General features: G+C 43.2%; 1 protein-coding gene across 3 annotated transcripts in view; it reads right to left on the reverse strand.

Moving 5' to 3' along the window:
- Positions 1–18,308, reverse strand: part of AMN1 (antagonist of mitotic exit network 1 homolog) — a 69,279-nt gene that overhangs the window by 5,164 nt on the left and 45,807 nt on the right. For all 3 annotated transcript variants that reach the window (XM_074983786.1, XM_074983785.1, XM_074983787.1), the window contains exons 4-5: positions 17,477–17,694; positions 9,338–9,394 (exon numbers count right to left, since the gene is read on the reverse strand). In XM_074983786.1, the coding sequence (XP_074839887.1) occupies positions 9,338–9,394; positions 17,477–17,694 (275 nt within the window). The remainder of the gene's footprint in view (positions 1–9,337; positions 9,395–17,476; positions 17,695–18,308) is intronic.

Genomic DNA, 18,308 nt, shown 5'->3' on the forward strand with positions numbered 1-18,308 from the left:
CTGTGGAGCAGCTATGAAAGGAAATCCTTTATATACTAAGATTTAGTTCCATTACATAGCTCCAAAATTCTTCTTGGGTATGTAACAAAAGCGTTTTGTATCGACTGATCTAGTGCTCTGTATTTATCAAAGTACCGTAAACCTTCAATTTAACAGACTCGTGGGGGGAGGGGTGTCTGTTAAATCTGGATGTCCATTAAATCGGAGGGTTTACTGCAACCCACCCCCCCGCCAGACTCCCCCAGCATCGCCCGAAAAAAAATGCCCTCTACTCACTGCCAAAGGAGGAGCCATTGGAGCCTGCTGCCACTGCCGGGGGCCCCGCCATGGTAGGGATTCTGCCGGTACTGGGGGCCCTGCTGTGTGTGGCAGCATAAGCTGCACCGTGCACAGCAGCAAGGACCTCGCTGCACACAGCAGCAAGAGCCACTGCCCCAGGAACGGCCACATGCTCTTCCCACCAGGGGAGGGGAACATATGCAAGTGCCAGCTGTCCACGTACGCGCCCCGCCTCTGGTGGGAGGAGCATGTGGTGGCTCGGGGAGAAGAGGCAGTGGCTCCTCCAGGCCACAGCGGCTCCACAGTGGTAAGTCCACTGGGGGCAGAGGGTGGTGGGTATTTAGGATTTTACAGGCCCCAGCTAAGCAGACTTTGGGAACAATGGGGTTCGTTGCTCCCAAAGTCCACTAAATCGGGGTCTGTAAAAAGCAATGGTTTCCTGTAAAACATTCTTGATACTGAGGGTGACCTTTAGTGGACAACAGACAATCAGGATCCAGATGCTCCAGAACAGAAGATTTAAACACCAAAAATTAGCAACTGAATCAACTGCTTGTATGCTATATTAAGGGTCTCTACAAGTATATTGCACAAGGTCTTTTATGAAAGCTTTTAGTGCTCTGAACTTGAAGCTCATTATGAGATTATGTGTACAGACTGTGGGTATGTAGTTCTGTATATGTAAAACTGAGCTCATAACTTGTGCTGAATGTTCAGCTCCATCTCACAGTGAGGTAGTCTGGCAAGGTTGAGCTCTCCTACCATACGAGACAAGCTCCAAGCCCCAGACATTGTACAACCAAGAAAAGGACAAAATGATGGGCTATTCAAATCAGTGGGAGAATACTTAAACAATCTGAAACGGAAAAGAAAATCCCAATCTTGGAAAACTAAGGGTATGCTTACACTTAAAACACTACAACAGCACAGTGTAGTTGCTAGCACTCCAATGTAGACACTACCTACACCAACAGGAGGACTTCTTTCATCGGACCGGTTAATCCACCTCCACAAGTCAAGTCAACAGAAGAATTTGTCTATCGATATATCGCTGTCTATACCCAGGGTGCCAGCCCAATCTTGGTGCGTGGACTTTTCATAATACCACATGTAAATTTCTAGTATAGACCAGGGCTAAAAAGAGGTGAGTTTTCCCTACTTTGGGTATCCTCAGCGATGGAAGAAAACAAACAAACAAACATGCAAACCATTAAACGTGGAAGGAGTCTGAACATCCAGAAACTGATGGACAGCATCCTGGCTGGAAGATGTCTGTGAAACAATGAATCTACTCTTATATTTATGAAGTGCACTGGAAAACTACTGTTCAAAGGCAATTGGTAACTTGTATTAGAAAAGGGCTTAGTAATCTAATTTATAAGTGTAAAGCCTGAAGTTGCATTTTTTGTGTTTATTTTCTGCTATTTTATGTTTGGTTCCCTTGCTATTTAATTTTTAGTCTATGTTTTTTTTAAATTAAACTGTTTATTTTCATCACAAGCAGGTCTCTAGTCTGCACCAGTATGAAATGGATGTGCCAGAGCAAGCTGGTATCTGGAGGGCCACTTTCATGCCTTTGGGGATGATTAACCACATGGGAGAAGTCTGAGTGCCTGCTAGTTAAGAACTTGAAGTTGATGGATGTAGGGAGGTTTAGGCCAGGTCTACACTAGACCTTAAAGTTGATCATAGATACACAATTCCAGCTATGACAGTTGTGTAGCTGGAATTGATGTACCTACAGTCGACTTATCTGACAGTCCTCACTGAGGGAGATTGATGGAGAGTCCCTTGCTCCTCGCAAGAATGAGGTATACAGGTATCGACTGTCGAGCCCTGATAGTTCCATTTTGTGCATTCCTACTAGGCGCACAAAACTGAACCCCAAAAGACTGACCCTGACTGGGTCAATCTCCCAAGTAGGGTAGCTGTACCCCTGGAACTGCACAGGCTGTTTGAATCACCTTGCGAGGTGATATTTTGCCAAGTCATGTGGGGAGTGTCCATCATGACATTCCTACTAGTACTAATACTGTATCAATGCCTCCAAAGCAAGTTAAAGACCCTAACACGACTGTATTTAACCTGGCAGGGTTGTGACCCGTTTAGGTTAGAGGAGGGACTACAGGATAAAAATTTGAAGTAGGCCATGATATTTGCTAAGAACCACTCTTCCAAAATGGAGTCTGGTAAGCTCCCCTCAACTCCAGCCATCTGGGGAAGGCATCCCAGTTGATGTACAAGTCCCTAGGCAGCCACATTCCAGGAAGGGACCCTGTGGGTAGGGTAATTGGACTATAGTTAAAGGGCGACTGACAGGATTCTTTCACTAACTTCTGCTTTGATCCTGTATTGCCCACCTGCTTTGATTCTGTAGAGATAACACGAATGATCATGTCCCTATGAAGATTACATCAGGATGCCAGACGAGACATCACTGCTCTACACATCAGTGTATTACAGACGAGATATCACTTTATACATTGATGTTGGGGACTGCATTCTTCAAAGGACTTGTTGTTTGTAGATAAAATGTTCTGTAAACTGTGCACAGAAACTCTTTGTAACTCCCAGATTGTTTGTTAATTCACATGAATCGCTCATTGATTATGCTCATTTCCTTACTGTCTGCTCCTATCCTTTCCTCCGTCTATCAGATCTCTATATAACCAATCACAACTTGATGCCTGTCAGCGCATTCTGAAACTCAACCAAGTTCAGAATCACTCTGCCAGCTGGTTGTAATAAACCTTTGTTGCTTCACATACAGTATCCAGACTTTATTCCAACAAATTTAAAAAAAAATCATAGACTAAAAATGAAACCATAATGAGACCATTATGCCTGTGGGGTGACAAGTGGTGCCAGGGCTCTCTGACATAGCAGGACAGAACTAGGGCACCCCTTATGCAAGGGTACAGAACAGGCAGTGATGTAACCTCTTACTGGTCTGGGTGAGTCTCAAAATCTCACAGTAATTAAATGAGGAAAATGTATGCAGTCAATAAAGAAATTACATAACTTTATTCTCTGAATCCGCTAACCAGTGAAGAATTATGTCCATATGTCCAAAGAGTTAACTGACAAAACTTTTATCTCAGATATTCTGTTATTAGTGAAACACTGGTGATTAAAAAGATGCCTATTACCAAAGTGTGGTCTGACTTAACGATGCTGGTAACCATCAAGGTTCCCCTATGATCCTGGTGTTCTCTAATTAATAAGAAAATTAATCAATTAATGATCACGTCAATAAGACTAATTTATTTTCATGAATGGTTTTAGTAATAATAAATCAGTTATAAATGTCTTTTACAATTAAGTAAAGACCTCTAAGACAGAACTCACAGTTGAGTTAACTCAATTATAATGAAAGAATTTCAAAATCCTACATGGGAGAGGGGTTTGCGGAAGGTGAACGAGGAGTGGATTGTGCTGTACTCACTTCTTCAATTATCAATTCAGTTTGGTAAGATACACTATGATGCTGACGCCAGCTTTGGTCAAAACTGTAGGCTCAGCTGAAAACAGACAAACTCACAGTTGGAAGTGAAGCCAATTCACTTGTGTACTAGCAGATCATCAAACCAGGCTGTTAAATGTTTGTAAACGTGTTTGGTGTTTAAAAGTAACAACATCAGTCTCAGACAGGTAGCTGTGTTAGCCTATAGCTTTACAAAAACAAGCAGTCGTGTAGCACCTTAAAGACTAACCCAATATTCTATCTTGCATATTGAATAGTAATAGAGAGTAAGCCGTGCTAGTCTATACACTATCAAAACAAAAAGCAGTCAAGTAGCACTTTAAAGACTAGCAAAATAGTTTATTAGGTGAGCTTTCGTGGGACAGACCCACTTCTTCAGACCATATCCAGACCAGAACAGACTCAATATTTAAGACACAGAGAACCAAAAACAGTAAGCAAGGAGGACAAATCAGAAAAAGATAATCAAGGTGAGCAAATCAGAGAGCGGAGGGGTGGGGGGGAAGATCAAGAATTAGATTGAGTTAAGTATGCAGATGAGCCCCTATAGTGACTCAGAAAGTTCACATCCCGATTTAAACCATGTGTTAATGTTCCGAATTTGAATATAAATGTCAATTCGTCCGCTTCTCTTTCTACAAAGGAGCGATAATTTCTTTTCAGTAACACACGTACCTTGATGTCATTGACAGAATGGCCCATTCCATTAAAATGTTGACTAACTGGTTTGTGGATCTGGAGTGTTTTAATGTCTGTTTTGTGCCCGTTGACCCTTTGTCTAAGGGAGTTAGAAGTCTGTCCAATATACAAAGCATCTGGGCATTGTTGACACATGATGGCATATATGATGTTAGTAGAGGAGCATGAGAAAGTGCCCGTGATTCTCTGAGTAACCTGGTTAGGTCCAGTGATGGTATTCCCAGAGAAGATATGTGGACAAAGCTGGCAGCGGGCTTTGTTGCAGGGAAAGGTTCCAGGACTGGTGTTCCTGGGGTATAGATTGTGGCTGTTAGTAAGGATCCTCATGAGGTTGGGAGGTTGTCTGTAGGAGAGAACAGGCATGTCACCCAGGGTCTTCTGGAGTTGTAGCATCCTGATTAAGCATAGGTTGTAGGTCTTTAATAATTCGTTGCAGTGGTCTGAGTTGGGGGCTGTAGGTGATGACCAGTGGTGTTCTGTTCTTGGCTTTTTTGGGCTGATCTTGGAGTAGCTGGTCTCTGGGTATGCGTCTGGCCCTGTCGATTTGTTTTTTTACTGAACCTGAATTACCCACCAGGAGAAGTTAAAAAACAAATCGACAGGGCCAGACACATACCCAGAGACCAGCTACTCCAAGATCAGCCCAAAAAAGCCAAAAACAGAACACCACTGGTCATCACCTACAGCCCCCAACTCAGACCACTGCAACGAATTATTAAAGACCTACAACCTATCCTTAATCAGGATGCTACACTCCAGAAGACCCTGGGTGACATGCCTGTTCTCTCCTACAGACAACCTCCCAACCTCATGAGGATCCTTACTAACAGCCACAATCTATACCCCAGGAACACCAGTCCTGGAACCTTTCCCTGCAACAAAGCCCGCTGCCAGCTTTGTCCACATATCTTCTCTGGGAATACCATCACTGGACCTAACCAGGTTACTCAGAGAATCACGGGCACTTTCTCATGCTCCTCTACTAACATCATATATGCCATCATGTGTCAACAATGCCCAGATGCTTTGTATATTGGACAGACTTCTAACTCCCTTAGACAAAGGGTCAACGGGCACAAAACAGACATTAAAACACTCCAGATCCACAAACCAGTTAGTCAACATTTTAATGGAATGGGCCATTCTGTCAATGACATCAAGGTACGTGTGTTACTGAAAAGAAATTATCGCTCCTTTGTAGAAAGAGAAGCGGACGAATTGACATTTATATTCAAATTCGGAACATTAACACATGGTTTAAATCGGGATGTGAACTTTCTGAGTCACTATAGGGGCTCATCTGCATACTTAACTCAATCTAATTCTTGATCTTCCCCCCCACCCCTCCGCTCTCTGATTTGCTCACCTTGATTATCTTTTTCTGATTTGTCCTCCTTGCTTACTGTTTTTGGTTCTCTGTGTCTTAAATATTGAGTCTGTTCTGGTCTGGATATGGTCTGAAGAAGTGGGTCTGTCCCACGAAAGCTCACCTAATAAACTATTTTGCTTGTCTTTAAAGTGCTGCTTGACTGCTTTTTGTTTTAATATTCTATCTGTTATTATTTAGCTGTCATATAATCGTCATGCCAATTCACTTTCAGCACTATTTCCAGTATGGCACTATCTCCATATCTGAAGAAGTGGGTCTGCCCCACAAAAGTACATCACCTAATAAATTATTTTGTTAGTCTTTAAAGTGCTACAGGGCTGCTTTTTTGTTTACATTATTTATTAGGTAATGAGGTGAGAATAAAAATGCTGAAATCTACAGGACTACTGGTTTTTCTTAACATTAATGAGCTTTTGCATAGGTTAGTTTCAGGTACCTGTATCTTGGGGTTTTGGGTTTGTTTTTTTTGGGAGGGACATTGTATATGACCCCACCACATATCTAAATTACACTTCAAAATGAAAGAAGCCTTGTGTAATGCAAAGAAAGGACTCTTATCAGAAAGGTAATGAATCTTTCCACTTCAAAGCAATTGTGAGGGTATTCAGAGATGACAGACGCCAAATGCATCCCTCTCTCACAGCTATCCAAGTATATGGTTTCAGCCCCATAAAATTGTTTGAAAAGAATGAACATACATCTGGATACAAAAGAAAATCCTTCATCTTTGGACTGTTTGGATTCTAACAGGGTAGAATAATTGAACAAGAAGACAAAGACACCCCATAGCTGCTCTGGGTAGTTCTAAAAGACTTTTGGGAAACAGGCTAATTGTTATATCTTGGCTACCATTTGCAATAATAGATTGTGACTAACTTCCATTTAACTCTTTTTAATAACTCATGTAATCTTAGCTAATAAATTTTTAGAATTGGCTACCAGTGTTGCTTTTGTTGAAAGACTTAGGCTGCAACTCGACCTGAGCCTTTTTGGATTGCGGGTAACCCAGAATATTTTAAATTTGATAAGTAACCATTTATCTCAGTCCAGCGTGCCTTGGTGTCAACACAAACTGGAGTGTCCGTGGGACTGTCTTTGGCTCCACAATAGTATTTTGGGATTTCCCTGTGTTGGTGAAACCTAAGGCCAGGTTTACACCAGACCTGAAAGTTGATCCTAGATACCAATTCCAGCTATGACAATTGCATAGCTGGAATCAACATATCTAGGATTGACTTACCCTCATCCTCACAGAGCATGATAATGAGGGTTCCAGGGTCCACTGTTGAGCTCTGATAGTTTGATTTTGCACATCCCCACTAGGCTGATCTCCCAGTAAGTATAGACATACCCTAATTATAGAGCATACGAGCAGGTAAGAGTATCCTGAGGTGGGCATCAGGAGCCACTCCAGGCAACATGACATATACATTCCTCTCTGTGTTCTGCTGTTCAGTAATCTCTGATTAACTATATTCCAGTTAGGACAGCTCAGATTATTATTATTACTTGAATTGAAACATATATTATCACGAAAGACTAATGCTACCACCAAAGTTTGTCTGGGCCCTTCATTTATGGCACACTATTCTTCAAACATAAGACTCACAAGCTAACACTCAACATTTACCTCCTAATCAAAGCAGACTGAGGGACCCAGGGGACTTTCCTCTTGAGCAGTCACAGGGGAGGCTGGGTCCAACTCCCCTAAAAGAGCCAGCCACCCTGTGACATGGCCTCTCAGAATTGTTAATGATAAAGAGGAAACTCATTTTTAAGGTTTGAATGCTTTCCTATGAATTCAACCAGGCCTCAACTTCTCCTGCTCTGCTTATCCTGGCGTTGCCGAAGACTGCTATTAGCACTGACGTAGCTACCTTACTACAGCTACACGGATGAAAGACCACTGTAGAAGTGACCTTAGTATTTGAGAACAATTCCTGCTATATGACTTGCTTTTTTATTCCACTTTGGGCTGCTCTATGCTGAACACTTACACCAGCATAACTTTGTCTCTCAAGAGGGCAAATCCACAACCCTGAGACATGCAGCTATACCAACTTAACCCCAGGGCAGACAATGCTAGGGCAACAGAAGAATTCTTCCATCAACTTAGCTACTGCCTTTCAGGGAGGGGGATTAACTTCAGAGATGAGAGAACCCCTACAAGGCCATGGAGAAAGATGAGAGACATGGGACTGTGGAGGATGGGACAGGGGATAATGGGCAGAAGAAGGAGAAGGTAAGGTGTGCTGGAATAGGTAAGAGTTGTTAGAGAACAAATAGAAGACTCAGGAGCAGATGGAGTTAATGGACCTTTTTATTACAGATTCTCATTCCACCTTGGACCCCCACAACTCTGTTCTGAGTGAGCAATGTTTTGGCACCAGTTACACTCATGCATTTTAGTGTGTAAATTCACACATCTGTCACTATTTCCTTGAAACCCTTGTTGAGTCACGTAAACTCCTACACAATGAATATTCATAGGCAGGTGATCAGTATTATTGTACTCATCCCTGTTTACTATTCACAGGATTTTTCAGTTAGATCAGCACTTTTCTACATTACATACTTCCCAAATCAGCAGGTTACATAGGGTGCAAAAGACCTGACCTCACAAGTATTTTTAGTGTGAGTGAGAACTAGCAAGAGGAACAAAGCAGACACCATCGACAAAAGATGCATTCATCAAAGGTACAGTCTTTATGCAACTGCATGCTTATGTATCTTTCTAGGACACAAGAAAGGAGGAAAGAACATGTCTGCAGGTTAAACCTCTCTAATCCATAACTCTCTCGTCTGGCAACCTCTGTAATCCAGCAGGATTTTAGTTAGCCAGATGGCCACTTATGAATGTGGCCGAGTTTCCTGTGGCCCCTTAAAGTTTTGCTTCCAGCCACCCGTCCTGGTTCTCAGTGTTCTGTGCTGTTATTAGCTGTAATTTACCCCTAAATGTCTCCTACAAGCCCAGTAAGAAGCAGAAGTGTTGGTAATGCTGCTGGACAATATTGACCTCCCATAGTCCAGCAAACTCCTTCGTTCGGCAACTATCAGGTCCTAAGGGTGCCAGATTAGACAGGTTCAACCTGTATAAAATCAGCAATGACATATCCTGTTTTGGCCAGACCTCTATAACTATTATTTTGTCTTCCAGGACCCCTATGAACTCTTTCCTATCCCAACAATGTGGAAGAGAAAGGGATACGGGAATGGGCATAGGGAATGCAGTGTGCGGCATGTGGTGTCTTTTTTGGTGGTGGTGGCAGCAGCAGCCCCAGCAGGGAGGCACCCTCCCAAATACAGCAGTCAAATGACACTTATGACAAAAACCGGTGACTTGACTCACAGCTGCAGTCGTGGTATGTGTGCATGCAAATATCAACATACAACTTGATAATACAAATAAGATTTCTCCTCAGCAATTTTAAAAATGTATTTGCATTTAACATTGCTTTGTACTTAGAACAGATGAGATGAATTACCTTTAAATTCTTTGAACACATTCCACTAACTAGTGCTATGACACCATCATCCGTCACCTAGAAAAGAAAATTTGTTATTGGCGTATTTGATTAAAGAATGACACCAACCTGTCTTTTAAAGAAAGCAGCAAGGGAAAGTGCCATGAGCCGTCCTGTGTGGTAAAGCAGTTGATCGCAGAGAAGCTGGGGATGTATTTCTAGTCATTAAACTAACACTCTTTTTGCACACTTTTTGCATGCCTTGTTCTTAGACTACCTGGCAGTCACTAAAGTCATTTAGTTCTCCTCAGAACTGACATAGGAGAGTTGAACAGGTATATATTTTTAATCTTCTTAGCAGTTTAAAATTTAGACAGTAAAGGTGTCCTGCTGTAGCAGTGCCTTGCTGTATGATTCGGTTTACACTGCCAGCCTGGGGGGTATCTAGGATAGCTTCTGTTGAGAAATCGTGAACTGCTGCAATGTCTCCCAAAGGTACCAACCATGGGAGCACTAATGTATGTAGAGCATTGGAACTTTTAATACAAGGTGTTGAAAAATGCCAAGACTTGTCTGAATTAGCACTCCTCCTCCTTCTGCCAATAACTGACCTGTGCAACAGAGAGATTTTGTGACAAAAGGTAGTGTAGGCAAGTTTATGCAGTCTTCTCTTGACTTATAAATTTATTTCTGTTAGTCTTGAATGACACAAAGAATTAAAATGAAATATACCCTTTTAAATAATGCTAGGACAAATTCAGTGCTAGTCCAAATAGGAAAAGTTCACTGGCATTTACACCAAAAGTGAATATGGTCCAGTATGGTTCTGAAACCAGTTCTTTTACAATGGGGGAGCAAGGTGGGTAAGGTGGTTGTCTCTCTCACCAACAGAAGTTGGTCTAATAAAAGACGCACCTTGTCTCTGTAATATCATGGTACTGACATGGCAACAACACAGCATGCAGCAATCTTTATATAATGGGTCAGGCTGCCTTCAGCTGTCTAAAACCCTGAATACACTAAGTTTCTAGGCAGTTTTAGACTCAGAACATTTCTCAAGTGCAGACTCTATATCTAGATAAGCAGACATTTAATAGAAAGACAGTGTAATGTAACTCTTCAGACTGCTAATAAGAATTTTAAATCTGTAAAATGTAATACATTCAATCTAAGTAATTAATATATTCATGCAATACAGATGAAAAAGCCCACAAAATCATATCAGCTACATTTGACTTCTTTACATCAGAATGTTTTGATAATAGTATGAACCACAAGACCCACGGAAATGAGCTTTGTGTGGTTTGTATATTTCATCATAAACCAGCAGTGAGCTAAGGACACATTTATAAAGCTGGTAAATTTTGCTTTGTTTATTCTCAATTAATCTAATGTTAGCTCCTTTCACTCAATGGACTAGCCAAAAATACAGGGTTGTGCAGACTGCTTCTGTTGGGAGGAGACTTTGGTGATGGAGCCAGGTACTACTTTAATACCGTTTTGTTTATTTACAAAAACTGTACAAAGTCCGGTTTCCTTCAGCACAACAGGAACCAAACAACAGGATTCTCCAGATCTGAAGAACTGGGTCTGTCCTACGAAAGCTCATCACCTAATAAATTATATTGTTAGTCTTTAAGGTGCTACAGGACTGCTGGTTTGTTTTGCAAACAACAAGAGATGGATTCCTTGCTTATGTCCCCAAACCTTATTTAGGCAGCATCCAACCCAAAGGTGCCCTTCCATGCTTCTCGCAGGCCATACAATGGGCTTTTTCCACTATGTATCTGGAGCTTCCTCCTTTGTATCTGTTTACCTATCTGCTTGTTTCTCACTCACACTCTTTTCACTCAAACAACCTCTAGCAAGGCTTCTTGGCCTAATAGTACCTACATAGTTCAGTGGCCTCGGATGTGCCTTTGTTTTGGGCAGGGACCACTATTATTTCATCAAGGACCTGAACTGTTTCAGCTACTGTAGCGAGGTGTGATAGCCTCCCCCGACTCAGAGGCAGAGGATGCCACTCAGACCCTGGTGGGTGGACCCTGAGCCAGAACACTGGTGCCCCACCCCTCAGAGGGTGCCACCTGGGGCCAGAAGGGATGGGGCAGGGCTCGAGGCCCATTAAAGGACTGGCCTCCAAGCAGGGAGGAGGGCTCTGACCAGGTGCCTGGATGCCAGGACCAGGGGACCCAGCGCCAACTGGTGGGCTCCTGAAAGCTGCCCACCAGATGCTCGGACCAGCCAAGGCAACCACAGCCGAGCCTGCCATTGGGACAGTACCCCAACTTCCCTGATCTACCGGGGCCCTCGTGCTTGTGGCAGGGCCCCTATTCCAAGGCCCTGCCAGGGCCAGAAAGACTTCCTGTGACCAGTTACCCTGGGGTTCCAGGTGAGCATGGCCCTGCAGACCTGCCTGACACCCGTGGCACTGAGGCCTCCAACCGTCTGGAGTTCATGTTCCTGCCCCGGTGGACTACCCGAATGACGTCGAGATGTCCAACTGGCCAGACCTTCCAAGTGCTACCTAACCAGAGGAGACCCACCTGCTTGGACTTACGGACCAATCCGACTGGGACCCCACGCCGCTGGAGGTGGAGGTAGGAAGTGGCCCAGGGAATGCTCCCCCTGAGCCCATGGTGGTGTGTTGCGGCCTGCATCCCCACTACCAAGCTCAGGGTGAGAGCGATTGTTAGAGCCCCAGGCTGTGACGCAGTGGAGTGGGAGGGCCTGCGTGCCACTACCCTGCCTCCCTGGAGAGGGAGCCCCTTGCCTCTCCCGAGCTACCCCGTTTTGGTGGCTAGCTGTTTGTCTGCTCCCATGCCCAGAACGGAGGGCTGGGCTTCTGAACTGCTCACCTGCCGCCCTGCCCTGAACTAAGGGCTCGGCTTCTGAACTGTTTGCCTGCTTTCCCACCCTGAACTGAGGGCTGGGCTTCCTAACAGCAGGCCTGCCTTGCGCAGCCCATTAAAGGGGACAAGGCCCCAGGGTTGGCTGGGCATGGGGGGTGCCAGCTGTGGAGGCCCGCGCCACCTAAATAGGGCAACTGTCACGGGCCAAGGACACTACACCTACCTTAAAGGAAGTGCAGTGGTTAAACATACCAGGTGTAACCACTTGGTGTAAATTAGTTTTACCCCAATCTATAACATCATGAACTTTTCCGAAGGATAGTAACAGAGAGGGAGCCGTGCTAGTCTATACACTATCAAAACAAAAAGCAGTCAAGTAGCACTTTAAAGACTAGCAAAATAGTTTATTAGGTGAGCTTTCGTGGGACAGACCCACTTCTTCAGACCATAGTCTGGCTATGGTCTGAAGAAGTGGGTCTGTCCCACGAAAGCTCACCTAATAAACTATTTTGTTAGTCTTTAAAGTGCTACTTGACTGCTTTTTTTTTCCGATGGAATTTTTCAAAGTTACGTTCTGTGTATATTAAATGAACATAGTCTTTGCTTGTCTACAAGTAACATTATTTGTTCTGTCATTTGAATAGTAAATCTAGCTCAGCTGACATTTGTCTGCTTTATAGTATGAGAATTTTATCTTTAGCCGAAGTTTTGCCAAAAGAAGGGAACAGCAAAACCACAGAATTTTTCTGTTAGATTTTTAAGTGTGATATCATTTCTTTGAAACATTTATATGGCCCATATATCAACAGGCAGAAAACTGGCACACAATGAAACTAATAAAAACATTAAAATAATAAATGAATACACATCAACACAAATAAAACGCTAACTGAAACCAAGCAATCTGACACATGGGCAACACAGATGGTCCTCATTTGAGCCCCCCCCACCAGAAGAAAAGAAAAATCTTCCCATACAAAACAGGGCAAAACTGTGGTCTTTAGTCACTAGCCTGCATAGGAGGGATTCAAAAATGTCACACTCCATGAAGAAATTTGGGCAGGTCTGGGCTTGTCTACACGAGCTCCCTACGTCGAAGGAAGCATAGTAAGTACGGTGTCAGGAGATCATTAATGAAGTGCTGTGCTGCACATGCAGCACTTTATTAAGCTAATTCTCCCCCCCAGCAACTTCAAAGTATTAAACTTCAAAGTGCTGGCTCGCATGTAGCTGCGGCTCACCTGCTGGTACTTTGAAGTGCCTGGGCAACTTCGAAGTCCCTTTACACCTCAAAATTAACACTCTGAAGTTGCTCCGGGAGAGAATTAGCTTAATGAAGTGCTACATATGCAGCGCACCATTTCATTAATAATCTCCCGACACCTTACTTACCATGTTCCCTTCGGAGTAGGCAGCTAGTGTAGACAAGCCCTCTGTGTTTTTCTGAGCAGCTAAGTGGCATGTCATATAGGGAATTTACATCCTGAACCCATCCTTTGACATTTTTGTAGCTCCTCTTATCCAGCAGGCTGTGTGTAAGGGGGAGACGATCTTTGTAGGCCCTCTGATGCTGCATGTACCCACATAAAGGCTTGAACAATCTTACCCACAATGCATCACATGGTAGGCAGCAAACACTAATATGAGGACTGAAAAATATCTACTTATTGGAGGGGTCAGCAAAGGAAAAGAATTAAGCTTATAAAAAACTAATAATGAGGCATCCCTTAGCTCTTAAGGATGACCTGCAAAGTATTTTTATTTGGGCTTATGCCTTTTTTGAGTCTTTATTACGTTTACGGAATACTTGAAAAAATTCACTTTTTTAAAGCGAGTGAGGTGTTTTTTAATCTTAGAAATATCATAAATGCCAACTTGAATCTTTGCTGCCTTTCCTGAAGGAATAAATTTCTCTCCTATGCTCACTTGGATAGGGAAAAAAGCAATCTTAGTGTGATGGGGAAGGGTAGCTAGATTTGATGTTTTGGGAAAAGGGATTAGCAAAAATAGGGAACAATCAGCAATGTGCTCCAGCCAGGGACAATGTTAAGGCTGCACCTCCACTGGTAACATTCAGCATTTCTCCCACCATTGGCACAGGAAGGTAGAGGTCTGCTTCTTACACAGGCATTTATGCCTGGTTATATGACAGCTATAAAATGCCTGCTCCCAATTTCACAGACATTCTGATCAGAAGGGACCATCATGCTAATGCATTCTGACCTTGTGCACGTTGCAGGCCACAGAACCTCACCCACCCACTACCTCGGACTGCACTCCTGATGTCCTCAAATCATGGTTTAAAGACCTCAAGTTACAGACAATCCACCATTTGCACTACTTTAAACCTGCAAATTAGCTGTGCCCTATACTGTACTATTCTGCAGAGGTAAGGGGCACCTCAGCGTGTCTGCCAATCTGACACACAGAAAAAGCTCCTTCCTAACCCCAAATATGGCAGTCAGATCCTATATAGGTGAGCAAGACCAACCTGGGAATGAATTCTCTATAGTAACTCAGAGCCCTCCCCATCTAGCACACAATCCCCTGCAGCTGCAGGTTGGCTTATGTGCCAAAATAAGTGGTCTCATCATATCATCCCCTCCATAAATTTATTAAGCTCAGTCTGCAAACCAATTATATATTTTGCCCACACTGCTCCCCTTGGAAGAGTGTTTCAGAGCTTCTCTGTAGTAACTAACATCTGTCCTGCTCCTGTCTTCACTACAAAAAAAAAAAAAGTTATTGGTGACTAGCTACTGAAGACAGTTAATATTAACAGCAGGAGGGAAGGAACGAAGCCAAAATACAGACAGAACAGAACATTCAGATAAATCAGATGTAATCAAGTCAGCAGGGCCTGATGAAATTCATCCTAGGATTCTTAAGGGACTAGCTGAAGCAATCTCAGAACCATTTAGCAACTGTCTTCAAGAACTCCTAGTGGACAAGTTAGAGGCGTGGAAAAGGGCAAAGGTAGTGCCCATATTTTAAAATGGAAACAAAGACACCCTGGGAAGTTACAGGCCTACCTTCTATTCTTGGAAATATACTCAAAATATTAAACATTCGGGCCATGTCTACACTAGCCAAAAACTTCAAAATGGCCATTTCGAAGTTTACTAATGAAGCGCTGAAATACATATTCAGCACCTCATTAGCATGCGGGCGGCCGCAGCATTTCGAAATTGACGCGGCTTGCCGCCGCGCAGCTCAACAACAGGCGGCTCGTCCAGACGGGGCTCCTTTTCAAAAGGACCCCGCCTACTTCGAAGTCCTCTTATTCCTATGAGCAGATGGGAATAAGGGGACTTTGAAGTAGCCGGGGTCCTTTCGAAAAGGAGCCCTGTCTGGACGAGCCACGTGGCGGCGAGCCGCATGAATTTTGAAGTGCCGTGGCCACCCACATGCTAATGAGGCATTGAATATGTATTTCAGTGCTTCATTAGTAAACTTCGAAATGGCCATTTGCATGGCCATTTTGAAGTTTTTGGCTAGTGTAGACATAGCCTCAATGTGTAAGCACCTACAGGATAACAGAGTTATAAGTAATGACCAGATTGGATTTGTCAACAACAAATAGATTCAGATGGTGGTCCCTGTAAACTGAGTGGTTTGGTGGCCACCCAGGAGAGACTGAGGTGCCAGCCAGCTAATTAGCAGAGTGCCCACATCCGGCAGCCTGTGCTTTTTCTGGTGGTGCACACCCGCACATGCCTTGGCACCCATAATAAACATTAGTCCACACATGGATTGAAAAAAATTAGAGGGAACATGGTTCATAAACTTTAAAGCTGGAAAAGTTGATCAAGATTATTTAGCGTGACATCCTGCACATTGCAGGCCAGAGAATCTCACCTGCCCACTCCTGGTCCATAATTTATTCATGGTACAGAGAATCCATCCTTTAGTCTAGTTCAAACAGCAAGCGATCCAGGCCCCACAGTGCAATGAAAGGTGAACTTCTGCCAATAATCCCCACTTCTCTTAACTGGCACTTGTGCCATGCCCATCAAATGAAGGCCTGCAGTGCACTGGCCTAGCTGCCAGACCAGGAGATGTTCTCTCCCCTTCACTCCAGCAGAGGGCAAAGGACAGGAAATCAGGGAACTTATGCGGTGAGAGCTGAGACCCACTGTAGTTCAAGAATCTTTGCTCCTCTGTTCCCTCATGCGGCTCTGCTCTTATTTCTTCCTGCCCCCACTTGTCTCCTCAAATCCGTCTAACCCAGGGCACCACCCCAATCATTCCCTCCCTGGTTTTCATGCAGTCTTCATGCTCCCCCGCTGCTTGGAAATGGCCTTGTCCTGATACAACAGGCAGCTACCCTTTTCTCCTTCAAATCCTGTCTCTGAACACACATTCTTTTCACAAGCCTTTAAATGAAAAAAAATCATCAAAGGAAACATTTCAACTGCGAGGCCGGTCTAAATTAGAGCTAACTATGTGTATAAGACAGCACTCCCGCTGTACAATGTGTGGTTCAGAAATAAGCAGCTTCTCCAAAAACCAGAACCTTAAATTTGCATGGAACCTAAAATGTCAAGATACTTACTATTTTGAAGAAAAGTAAATCATGGAACTGGACCAAAATCCCTGTTTAACCTTGTGCCTAATTTGTAATGAAAGAGGTGCGGGGCTCAAACTATTTTTTTACTTTCATAATACATGTGGCAAGGCCAGAGGTGCAAGGTCTATGAACTGCCTCGCCTAGAACACAGATGAGGCGTTGTCTGGATCATATTATTTATTAATAATTTATAAACCTAGAGGATGATTCAGTATACAATTCTGCTCAAACCTTTTGTTTTACACACATACACTTTCTTTCAGAGTGACTAAACCTTGAGAAGTCAACAAAAAATCAGTTCTTTTATTTATTATGTCTTATGCTTTCAGTGGTTCTATGAGTCATACCGTTCAGCATGTTATCCCGCCCCCAGGCCAATTAGTCCCTCTAGCCACAAGAACTTAATTAACTGGTGCAAGATTATATTCCTATAGCACCCAGTAACAGGAGCAGCACTATAAAAAAAAACAGGTATTTGATAGGCTTTAATGAAAAAACAGTATCTGTGCTTCACATTAGATGTCATTACTAGTAATTCGTATCTGGAGAAAATGTTTTCGTATTATCAAAAGACAGAACACATTTGATACCATTTCATAGGGAAAGAGTATCTGAAAATAGATGTGTCTTTGGAGCTGCTTGCTAAAAACACAGCTAAATATGCTGTTAATAAAAGTCATCTCTTCATTACATTTGTGTCACTGTCATTTATATTTTTATTAGTGTGATTTTAGTTACCTGAGTAGATGAAAAATCCACACTATGGAGAAATCTGCAGTTCTGTCCAAGAGCATGCAGAGATACATCCGTGATGCCTGAGCAGCTGCCTAAATTAACTATTTGCAGAAGTTGACAATTGAGTGCAAGAGCAAGAACTCCATTGTCTGTTACATTGCAGCATCTTTTAAATGAAGCTTCCCGTAAATAAGGGCAGGACAATGCCAGGGCTGTGACTCCTAAGGAAGAAATACAGCAAGTCATTCTTATGTAAATATGCCTACATTGCTATAAACATCTTATTGTATAACACTTATTTATAAAAAACGAGACTGTCAATTCACAAGTCACATTCTGCCGGAGCTTTTTTTACCTGCTATTTTTTACAAATAACATGCAACATTTTAGAATTTTTTCTGAACGTTTCCAATGTATTTACTTTACCTACAGTTGGTTTATCTATTTCCTCTGGTGTGTGTGTGGATTTTTGGCTTAGTCTACACTTGAAAAGTTGCATTGATTTAAATGAACTGATATTTAACTGGTTAAACCTCTGCAAGCCCCCTACATTGTTGACTTGGGGGAAATTTTGTTGGAATTATGGACTTGAGAGCTCTCGCCAATCTGACTTAAAATTTACAAATTACTAGGGTGACCGTATCTTCCTGTACCAAATACAGGACAGGGAGATATGGGGAGACGGGTGGCTCCTCCTGACCCCTCCAAGCACTGGGGATCCAGGAAGGAGGCAGCAGTCATTCACCCTCCCCAAACCCCAGCAGCCCCCAGTGCTCCTGGGAGCCCCAAGGAAGTGGCAGGGATGGGGCAGCTGTGGTGCTTCCCTCCCACCCCC

This window comes from Carettochelys insculpta, chromosome 1, assembly GCF_033958435.1.
Source record: "Carettochelys insculpta isolate YL-2023 chromosome 1, ASM3395843v1, whole genome shotgun sequence".
NCBI classification, from domain to species: Eukaryota; Metazoa; Chordata; order Testudines; family Carettochelyidae; genus Carettochelys; species Carettochelys insculpta.